Raw genomic sequence first — 12,232 nt, 5'->3', positions numbered from 1 at the left:
TTCCCTAATATACCTGAGCCAGTGAGCCTGCATACGAGTGTATAAAAATAAAAATGTCTTTTATCACAGAGGTTGATTTACAAGTCTAACTAGACATGCTAGATATAAGTATATGATCATTAAGTGGTATCTAAAATATGATTAATATTTCCTCAATCTTGTCAAGAATAATATCCTTGATGTGAGGAGATCTTATATCATGTCTACGCTTTTAATTAACAGGATTATTTCAAATAGTCCTATAACTCTCGTCTATCACAATCCATTAGTCGTTGTGTGTAAGTAGGCCTAGTGCGGATCGACAGTCCAGCTGTTATAATCGGAGACTGGATAAAGACTAGTCTGCGTCTGACGTCACTGTCAATCTACGACTCTTGATTGGTTAGTAGCGCGTAAAAGAAGTTGATTCATCATCAGGTGCCTTCGTCGAATTAGAGAAATCGCAGCAAATGGCGAAAAATGTCGATATTTTTACAAGCCAAAAAGCAATTTTTCAAGGCATTGTTGACATGGTGCCTTCATATAGGATATATAACTAAGCCGTAACTTTTGAGACGGTTTGTATGTTTGAAGGAAGGTGCAAAATTAACCATAGGGCACGCTTTTTATTGCCGCGTTCAGATCAGTCATCACCACAATTTACCCCTGATTGTACGCCAAATGGCTTTTACAGTTTTTGCATTCAAGCTCTGATTTGTCTTCAAGTTGTCTTTTTTACTTGATATCATCATGGAAGAATTACTTCCATGATATCATTAAATGTGTTTTATTTGAAAAGTGAGCTCTTCAGGTGCATTAATAATTTGATTTCTTCCTCACAGTGTCCGTGACGGTGAGAGTAAAACCCTCCACACCCAGGCTTTTCCCGAGTACAAGATGGTACGAGAGTGGCACACCATGGCATTTAGTATCCGAGGTTCTACCGCTTCTCTTCATGTTGACTGCTCCACGTCGATTAAACACGAATTAGTGGCACCAATCCTTGTTGATTCCAGAGGAATGACCTCCATAGGGAACCCTCATGCCAAGAAAAGTGACATATTCTTTGAAGTAAGTATAATTGTTTTTTTTTTAAACCTTTATATGAAATTGATAATATCCCTATTCAAAGCAGGATTATTACAAAAATACCAACCAAAGTCATGGTCATGTGAATTTGTTTGCAACATTTGGAATGTTAAAAGCGTCAGGAAGAAGGTCACTGAAGTATCCACCTTACGGCGGTAGTATCTCACGCCGCAGTTACGACGCGTCAGTTTGGTGCACCTCTTTTTTGTCGTTCGCGTTCTAAAGTAACGTATAAGGGCACGGTAGCGCAGCGGTACGGGCTCTGCCTTGTAATCGGTGGATTGCGAGTTCGAGCCCCGGCGGTGCCATCGTATTGTGCTCTTGGGTAAGGCGCTATATTACTTGCCTCTCTCTACCCAAAGGTATGAGCATGCATGTATAGTTTTTTTTTTTTTCAAAACGTCTCTAACATTTCGCTTATGGTGCCGAAAACATTTACTCTAATTGATCTAATTTGTCAGTAGGTAGTCAAATAGTCTGGTCACCATTGACCATGACCTAATGATGGTAATTACACCGTCCTTTGTAAGACAAGACCCATTTCGTTCCTTAATACCTGAAATAATTTATGTGTATTTGCTATAAAGTGTTTCCGAATCCGTTCACACGCTTGAAATCTGAGTTGGAATGTTTAAATCATCAAGGAAAGGTATTAAATCCGAAAGTTTTACACGTTTCATATTAATATAGGTAAATGCGTATCATTAGTTGGGAGTGAAATTGTACAAAATAATGCACGCGTACTGAACCCGGGACTGAACCCGGGTACTGCGATGTTGATGCGTCTAATGCACGAGCCACGAAGGGGTGGGGTGGGTGGGGTGGGGGTGGGTGTGTGTGGGGGGCATTAGACGCATCAACATCTCAGTACAAGTGCATTATTTTGTACACTTTCTCGAGCAATAAGTGATACTCATTTATGAATCTATTTCATACACGAGAAAAAATCCCGTGATTTTTGCTATTTTTATAGCAAAATTTTCACTAAAAATGGGGAAAATACAAGCAAATATGAATGCATCAACCTGCAAGAAAAATGAGATTTTAATAATCCCAAGATTAGTCAAAGATTCTCTTTTGCGATTATTTGTTTGGTTGAAGATACATCGCATCTGAAAACTCATAGGGTCAAGATTCACCCTATGGTTTTGTCCAGTAAGTTAAAGATTAGACGCATTTTCACCAATGAAATGGTGAAGTCTTGAGGAGGGTCAAGGGTCAAGATATTCCCTTTGACGGCTGCATTTTAAACGTTTTCCGGCAATGTTGAACTCGAAAAGTGCAATGTTTATTGACAAACTGAGTGAAAATACAATACAAGCATTCTGGAAGGAAATAATCTACATAATTTAGTGTAAATTGTAACAATTTTTGAAATATTTCTTTTGCAGGGCGACATTGAGCAGCTGGTGCTTATCGCTAACCCGGACGCGGCGGAATTACAGTGCGTTGAACTAGGCAGTCTGGTGAGTGAATACTACTTGTACTGGTGTAAGATTGCAATGGGAATTGCACCTATAACCGATCACCCCCCCCAAAAAAAAAAAAGAAAAAAAAAAAGAAAAAAAAAAAGAAAGAAAGAAAGAGAGAAAGAAACAACAAAATGGCTACCGTATATAGCGAAGGAATAACTTCATGACATATTCTGCAACTCATTTATGACTACAAGACGGACTGCAGGATCTTCAACTTACCGTATGCATACATCAGCCATTTATGTGAGCCAAGATATTAGAAATTATAGATTTAATTGGCGGCCATCTTGAATTTTCAAAATGGCCGCCATAGTGGTATTAAAAAATTATGAACATTGGTTTTCATTATGAGCACAAAACTTTACAAAAGAAGCAAAATACATGTCTATCAATTCTCCACAAATATTTTGGGGCCACGTGGAAATGGTCTTGTACGCTCAATGTTGACGAGTTCAAGCTCATTCTCACACTTTTTGGTCAACAAAATCTGTCAACTCTATTAAAACCAAAGGACGTTAAAATGGAAGAAACATAAAGCTATAATAAGCGGAAATGTAATACCTCCAATATGATATATGAAAAATAATCTGTCAACATTTGGATTCACTTTTTCCGTCAGTTTCAAGATTGATTGAAGTCGTGTTACTCTAGATTTTTGCTTAATCCAACCATCACCTATGATGACCTAGTTCACGCAGCATTTTTGGACTTTTTGAAATGTAATGGCATTTATCGTTGATGGAATATTCAGATTGATGATTTAATTTGCAATTGACCTTTTCGGTAAATCCCACAAGCCTTTGCGAGTACACCTGAGATGTTGTCATTTGACGTTACGCCGATCTGCACCGATGCGATCGTTTATCGAACATCGTTACTGCGCATTGCAAGTCAAATGACGACAAATGACGACATCTCAGGTGCACTCGCAAAGGTTTATGGGATTATCCGAAAAGGTCAATTAGCCTGATTTAGGGCTCTCAGGTTTGTTAAATTGTGAATGTTTAAAGACCTATTAGAAAAAAAAACGCCAATCATATTGAATTGTTACTTTTATATCTAAACATGGTTTAATCGCTACATTGAAACTCAGATTTTATGACAATAACATCTTTTAAAAAATCTATTCATGTTCAAACTTTTGCCAGTATTTCATTATTTCTGGCTATTGGTCTTCATCTCAATGCGCGCAAATAATAAACAATACATTCTGTAAAATTATGATTCGGAATTGTTCAATTTCTGACCAATAAAAATGTTTTGTACTGTCAATCATCATCTATGCTCAATATTATTAAGGGTCACGACAAGCCCTACTTTTTATAGTGCTAGGGCAAACATCGCAAAAATACTGCAGGTTATAATAACTGTCCTTCTCAACGGATGTTAATACGAAGACAACAAAATTAATCAAATTGCTTATTATGTGATTATTCGTTCAACATTAATGAAAAGGTTTAAATTCCATTCATGACTTATGCAACCAGTGGCATAGCCGGTGAGAGGGGGGGGGGGGGCAAAGGGGACAGGTGCTTCCCTACGTTAAGTCTTGCCCCTCCTCCCGTGGGATACTGACCGCCCTGAATATTTAAATTGCCTTTTTTGTACTTTTTAGCCCATATTTTTTGACCATTTTCGTCAGATTTGTCCTCCATAGAAAGTTGTCTTGCTTCCCCTCCCCCTCGCCCCGCACTCCTTTATGAAAAAGTCATGGTTACGTCACTGCGTCACCAAAATATCGGGAGCATTTCTCCCACAGTGCGAATTTTGACACAGTCACATGATTTTCTCCAAAAAAATGACATTTTCCTGACTATTTAATAAATTCTGGAAAAATGTACAAACAAGCCTGCTGAGAATTAGATTTTGTAAAAAAATGGATTGGAAATGTATTCATGAAAATATGCTAAATACATTATTCACAATCAATAGCACCTGAAAAAAGTTGCGTCTTGAAACGGAAACGGAGTGTGCGATGTGACACACAGGGCAAGTTCAATTATGAAAACGTTTTACCTTTCTGATCTTGAAACTCTGAGGGATGATTGCTGTAAATGTATACAGGGTGTCCCATAAAACATTTTACCTTTCTGATCTTGGGATTCTGAGTGATAATTGCTGTAAATGTATACAGGGTGTCCCATAAAACTATTTACCTTTCTGATCTTGGAATTCTGAGTGATGATTGCTGTAAATGTATACAGGGTGTCTCATAAATATAATCCCTTGGAATTCTGAGTGATGATTGCTGTAAATGTATACAGGGTGTCCCATAAATATTTTACCTTTCTGAACTTGAGATTCTGAGTGATGATTGCTGTAAATGTATACAGGGTGTCCCATAAAACATTTTACTTTTCTGATCTTGGGATTCTGAGAGATGATTTGCTGTAAATGTATACAGGGTGTCCCATAAAACGTTTTACCTTTCTGATCTTGAAACTCTGAGGGATGATTGCTGTAAATGTATACAGGGTGTCCCATAAAACGTTTTACCTTTCTGATCTTGAAACTCTGAGGGATGATTGCTGTAAATGTATATAGGGTGTCCCATAAAACATAATCCCTTTCTAATCTTTGAATTCTGACTGAGTGATGATTGCTGTAAATGTATACAGGCTGTCTCATAAATTATAATCCCTTTCTGATCTTGGAATTCTGAGTGATTGCTGTAAATGTATTCAGAGTGTCTCTTAAAAAAATGTACTGTCGGAAATTATTATTTTTATACGATAAAAAAGACCGGACAAAGAATAGCCTAATGTATTGATTTTTTGTTGTTTGTTTGTTTTTTTGTAAATAAACTTATTAAAAAATAACTTATTCTACACAACTCTTTGGATTTGAATACTAAAGTACTTCAAAAATGTGTACACTCTCAGAATGCTTGTTAAGAATTCGTTGCTTAAAACGATTGGGAAAATTTACCCAATGTTGGACAAATTTTGTTTTATTTGTTAAATTTTAACCAATATTTGGGTAAATTTTACCCAATATTGGACACATTTTGATTTTAACCAATAGTTGGGTAAATTTTACCCAATAGTGGACTAATTTGGTTTTACTTGTTAAATTTTAACCAATATTTGGGTAAATTTTACCTAATATTGGACAAAAGTTATAAATGGTAACATTATGCCCAACAACTTGTACTGAGTGTAATAATAATGATAATATTAATCCATGAATACTCTGTTATAGGCATGTTTTACATTAAACTGACAACAAGCTATATATGCGCAATGAAACATATCATAAAAGCGTAAACATTCATCATGATCTTGATCGAATATAAGTTCATGGCAAAGTGCCCAATATATCCAATAATATGCCCAAGATGATCTAACATATTTTGTTCTACTTCAAATGCAACCCGGAAATAACTTCAAATGAAGGTGAACTTTTGTGATCAGGCCGAATTATAACTGTCATAACACATGTTACTTAATTTATTGAAGACAAAATACCTATTTTCTTGGTACAAATTATGTATTTCTAGTAGAAATTTTGTTGACATGTATATTTAAGGTAACTTATTTACTATTTTTGGACTGGTTAATATCTTGACGTTCATCATGTCAATATATTTGCATATATTGATAATGTTCTGTATGTAAGTCACAAACATATTCAATACAAAATTGGGCTATTCTATTTAAAATCCACATTACCCCTCTGGAATATTTTGGAAATATCTTCCACAGGGGGAGTACGGATTTCAAATGGAATGAGAACATTGGGCTATTCCAGAAAATAGGTGCACACCCCCTATAGAGGAGTAAATTTTCAATCAAAGAAATGTCCGGATTTCCAAGTCTGCTTTCTGAAAACGACTGGATTTCCAGTTACCAATGTTACTGGAAAAAGCTTGGAAATCCAATCAAATGAAGGAAAAATCACGGAAATGTTGAAAATGAGCTCTCAAATTGAGGATTTCTGATTTCAAACTATTTTTTGCCGGATTTTTTTACCTTTGGGCACTTTAAAAGTCTGGATTTCCAACAATCACGACTGGACAAAAAGTCCGGATATCCGAACTCCTCTATAGGGGGTGTGCATCTATTTTCTGGAATAGCCCATTAGGCAGCTCTATTTGAATTTCATACACCCTCTGAGAAAGATTCAACCTGAATCTTCCCCTGAGGAAGAGTGAGTTTCAAATGGAGCTGCTAATGTGTTCATTCCATTTGAAATTCATACTCCCCCTGTGGAGGATATTTCCAAAATCTTCCACAGGGGTAGTGTTGATTTTAAGTGGAATGTAAAGGTGATGCATTGTCTTTCAGGCCTTTGGCTTTGTAATGCATCTACCTCATCACATCATTATTTTCTACATTGCTTATCTCTGTTATGCTGATTTATAATTATGTATTGATGATGATGAAAATAAACTGAATGAATGAATGAATGAATAGCTCTAGTTCAATCCACTAAAATACAAGCAATTTGTAATGTGCATTTTTATGAAATTTTCGAATCTCTCTGATGATATTTTGACCCTAAAATGCATTGAACCAATCTACACCAGGCACAAAAAGAAACTCGTCAGTTATATTCATCCTTGCTGTTCAATAACTTGATAATTTTGGATTATTCTGAAATATACATTTTGTTAATAGGACTTTTTTTTCTCATTTGACACCCTATTCGTGATCATTGAGCAAGAATTGACCAAGATATGCGCCTCCAAACTCTCAAACCCCAAAATGAAAAGTTGCAATTTTAACGATTCAATTGTGCCTGTTACACTGTGTGCTTTATTGATTGGCCCGTGGTGCTTGTGTGCAATACAACGATGCGTTCCCATTGAAAATCGTTGAAAATGCAACTTTTGATTTTGGGATTTGAGGCTTTGGAGGCGCATATCTTGGTCAATTCTTGTTCGTTTTTCACGAACAGGGTGTCAAATGAGAAAGCAAAGTCCAATTAACAAAATGTATATTTCAGAATATTCCAAAATTATCAAGTTATTGAACAGAAAGGATGAATATAACTGAAGAGTTTCTTTTTGTGCCTGGTGTAGATTGCATTATGAACATTTCCTTATTTCTTGAAATAATTTTAAAGGAAGAAGAAAACCGACATAAATTTTTTATCAAGCTTTCCGGCCTTCTCTCTCATAGTTTAAACACACAATGTTTTTCTAATTTCTTTATAGATTTACAATTGCAATTATGTTCTTGCATTTCAGATCCCAACATTGTCATCACCATCATCTAGCATCAACACACTTTGGGATAATTTCCGATCAGACTCAGAAATCCCATACCAACTTCTTATTCCACCACCTCACTTCAAAACGTGGTCCGACGCACCTCCAACGACACAAGCGACTCCGACCACGACATCTTTCCCGACGATCTCTCCCGACGATATCAATAAAATCTTCGATGGCGGTGCTGGTAATAATCACGACCTGTGGTACCGCATTACCGTACCACCTCATTTAGCTACCAATCTCGTACCTCTTGCGAAGATAGTCGAGCCTAACATCATCACACCATCTTCGGGAACTGTTGATGTTAATTTACTCCCACCACCTGATGATACACATGAACCTTTTATACCAAAACAACCTGGTAATTACATCGGAGGTGAACTGTTCCCAGATAATTTTGCTGATGAAGCAAGTGGTGCCGGTGGCGTCAATAATGGTTTTGGAGAACTCTTATCGGGTACAACTGGAGAAGGCTCTGATAAGAACGTCTATCAAGGTGGCAGGGCCGGTGGACATGATGTCCCATTTGAAGTGACAATACCACAGGAATGGTCTCGCGGTGATGCGCCACCTGAAGGATATATACCAGAACCGCGCGTTCTTGTGAGAGATCCAACAACAGTTACTTCAACGACTACAACAGTTGCGTCAACGACTACATCAATGGCAACTACAACGTCAAAAGCACTCTTCCAGGATGATACATCATCGTCAGATTACAGCAGTGTCTTCCCAGAAGGTACCGAACCATTAACTAACCCCGCAGTAAAAACAACCACACATGTTGTCACCACTGAAGGCCCGGTGACCACCACTAAAGTACCTCAAAAGACTACAGCAGAAGAAGTGTTAAACAATGAGATCGATAATGATTTTGATATTGATATTGAGGATAATACCAATAATGAATTCGATGATAACATTCCAGTACCCCCACCTTTGGCTGAATCGAGAGCGGAGACAACAGAGGAGGTGTTGGACAATGTACTTCTAAATGATGCTGGTATCAAGGATACAACTGGGGATACAATCAACACCAAACCAACCCTGCCTTCTTCAGAAAAAACAGGTATGATAGAATTATTATTGATATATTTTGCGTTAATTAGATATAAAGATTGACATTTTTGTCTAATCATGCTAATTATTAGATTATTAATGTATTATAATTATTCAATAGTAAAATCTTGGCAGGCTTTCTCGATCCTGATGTCAAGTAACCGTGTAGAATGCAGCCAATGGTATATCAAATTCGATATAATTGTTATATAAACACTGATTGCTTATCATAAGATATTAGAGAATTTGCGAAATGCCGTATATTTCACCGTCTATAGTAGCACGTATTTTGCAAAAGAGAGAACCCTGTTTCGGTGTTAAACCAGATTGTTTGAATAATTTGGTTTCTTGGCCGAGAAACCACTTAAACCAGGTTTTTCAAAACCAGATTTACCGGTTCGAAAAGCAAAGTTTTTAAAAACCTGGTTTTTTAGAAACTTAGTTTTCGCCGATAAACCGGGCTTATCGCTCGAAAAAAAACCGGTTTTCGGTGAAAAACTGCTCTATTGTGCAACCTGCCATAGCCGTGTAGATAATTTTCCTATTCAAAACCACTCTGCTATGGAAATGTGTTTAGGCATATGATTCTCAAGTCGCATTATTAAAACAATGTATGTTGTCACTTTAAGTCGACAAGTTGAATGAATGATCAAAGAACGATTGGCGTTGAATTTAGAACACAATTTTGCAAGAATTGTGGACGTGGTATCATTATTTAAACGTTATACGTTAAAATCTCTCTTTATCTTTTTTCAACCAGCTGTATAGTAACTTTCTAATGCAGGTCAATAGACATTGTTTCCATACCGCAACTTAGGAAACGCAAAATCATAACAAATTATGTTTTAATAACCTGCGTTGAATAATAATGAAACCGTTTTAAAAGATTACTGTTTGTACACCGTTGGTGTAAATTTCGAAGACCCACCTACATAAACAACCTGTCGACTTCAAGTGACAAAAGACATTGTTTTAATAATGCGACTTGAGAATTAATGCCTAAACACATTTTCTTTTACTAACGAGCGAAGAATAACAGGCAAGATCCTTTGAAGCTTTCAACAAAAATCAAAATTGCGTGTCCGCTTGTTTTATACGATTTTAAAATATCATAAAGATCAAGTTTGTTTTGCTAGCAACAATGCAAAAACCGATCATATAATAATAATACTGTTAAATATATTATTTATAGAATCTTTTGAATAATTAGAGAACAATTGTGTTTTATTAACCGGGTTTATTAGCCATTGTGTTTAATCCTTTTTGTAACACGAATATAAAAAACACCTGTTAAAATATTTCAACATATTGCAGACACTTAAAATTGAAGATAAAAATATAATTTGCTTGTTAATCAAAATTGCGGATTCTAATGGTCTTGCCATTCCAGAATACAAATAACTTCGTGTCAAAATATTCTATGATTTTCTATGCCTCTTGGAAGAGGTCCCAGGTTCGAATCCTCGATGGTCTGTGGACGAGTGTTTTTCACTGGCGATCATACATGTTATGTGACTTGGTTTACAGACCTTTCTTTCAATAAACTTTTTTACACTATAGTATAACATCTTTAAAACCGTAAAAATATGTGTAACAAGAAATGTCTTTAAAAAAGACAACGCGGTGATTAAAGGAAATTTGTTCCATTTTCATATAGATATTTTAATGGACTTGGTGCTTAAAATGAAAGAGCAGTTCAAAAGTGACACTGTAAATAGTAGAATGTAATTAGATTCAAGTTTGTATTATATTCGTTTCTTTATTTTGTTCTTAAAAACTCACATGGGGCGTACAAATATATATTGAGTAGAGTGCTTCTTAGGCTTAATTTCGAAATGTTTGTAACAAACTTATTCAAAATAGCAAAAAATTAAAATTTCCGTCATATAAAAGCCAATTTTTGTTATAACACGGGCCTGGGTACACACGTTTCATCAACCTTCAGGTCATTAGCCAGGTGTTAATGAAAAAGGTCACTTTCGCCAATTTTAACCCTTTATACCTAATTAACATTAGCCTTAGGGGCCGAACTTTTAGGAAATAATTCATTGTTGGGAAATCAACTACACAACTTTTAGCATCCTTTCACAATTATTTTACACCCAATCAATTAGTTTGTAATAAGCCTGTATAGATTGACACCTTTCAAGAAAAAAAATTACAATTTAATAGGTCATTTAGGAGATTAGAAAAACCACAAAACAAGAACATTGTTTCCACCTTACTTGCAAGGCATCCATTTTGATCACCTTACGTGAAATTGCTCCTCTATCATAACACACCTATGCCTGAAGAAGAGGTTATTCCAAAGCCAGGTTCCAAAAGCCTTTACTTTATACCCGGGACTTTATAAATTATTGTAATTGTACGTCGAGTAACACTGAATTTTTTCTTCATCTCAATATATCCCAAGTTGCCTTTCAATCTTAAAATACTTATTAAAGTAATTAAAGAGTTTAACTTCAACATTACACTATTTTTTACTCACCTGGAATGTTTTTACTAGGTCGATAAACAAATGTTGGCATTTATACAGCGCCTTTCACGAGTATCAAAGCGCATTGCATTTATTCTGCTGTCGTTAGAATATGTCAGGTGCCATAAACTTGGGCAGTACTCATAACAGCTCCTCATTTCACTGCTTGGTAGAGAGAGGCAAGTGAGATAAAGCGATGGCACCGCCGGGGCTCGAACTCGCAACCCTCCGATTGCGAGGTATAGAGCCTGTACCGCTGCGCCACCTGCACCGTGCCCTTTTGTTCTCTCTATAGCTAGTACTAAGAGGATATCTTACACTTCCCATAATGCATTTCTTCCATTTCAATTTTCTGTACTGATTTGCTATCTAGTGCAACATGGGTCGATAGTGACAAAAAGTATATACTAAAATGAACAGTGCACATCCAGATCTTGAAAAATATGTTAATTTCTTGACTATCGACCCATGTTTAGCCAGTCTATTCTCAAAATAGAAACAATGGGAAGCTTTACAAAGTAATGGAAGTGTCGTTTGAAGTGATGAGGTGGTGTGTCATGTTGCAAAGGATTCTGGGAAGGGTAAGATATGTTCTCTAAGGAGTACTAAGGATCACTGGGAGTACTTGTATCACAGCTTTTGTAACATGAAATTAACACAATATTTGTATACATGTACAATCTTTGTACAGGTGTCAGTTGGTGGTCATCGTGGAGTACCTGTAGTAAGTCTTGTGACACAGGAATACGGTACAGGTTTACCCTCTGCACACAAGGCAGTACTCTGCCAGATTGTATCGCTAGAAATGGACGAGGTATGGCATCGGAGACAAAGACATGTCACGTCAAAGACTGCGATCAAGGTAAGACTGTCACGTGACAGAATGTTTGAAGAGTTTCATCGCAAAAGCCACTTCTGACATTTTGTTATCAAGTT

General features: G+C 36.3%; 1 protein-coding gene across 1 annotated transcript in view; it reads left to right on the top strand.

The window, feature by feature from the left end:
- The window catches only part of LOC140142861 (uncharacterized), a 129,787-nt gene that overhangs the window by 85,410 nt on the left and 32,145 nt on the right, over window positions 1-12,232 (top strand). The window contains exons 4-7 of the mRNA XM_072164882.1: window positions 822-1,050; window positions 2,460-2,534; window positions 7,735-8,830; window positions 11,988-12,158. Coding sequence (XP_072020983.1) covers window positions 822-1,050; window positions 2,460-2,534; window positions 7,735-8,830; window positions 11,988-12,158 — 1,571 coding nt within the window. The remainder of the gene's footprint in view (window positions 1-821; window positions 1,051-2,459; window positions 2,535-7,734; window positions 8,831-11,987; window positions 12,159-12,232) is intronic.

Source organism: Amphiura filiformis, chromosome 20 (genome assembly GCF_039555335.1).
Source record: "Amphiura filiformis chromosome 20, Afil_fr2py, whole genome shotgun sequence".
In the NCBI taxonomy this organism is placed as follows: domain Eukaryota; kingdom Metazoa; phylum Echinodermata; class Ophiuroidea; order Amphilepidida; family Amphiuridae; genus Amphiura; species Amphiura filiformis.
This window is presented reverse-complemented; position numbering and strand designations above follow the sequence as displayed.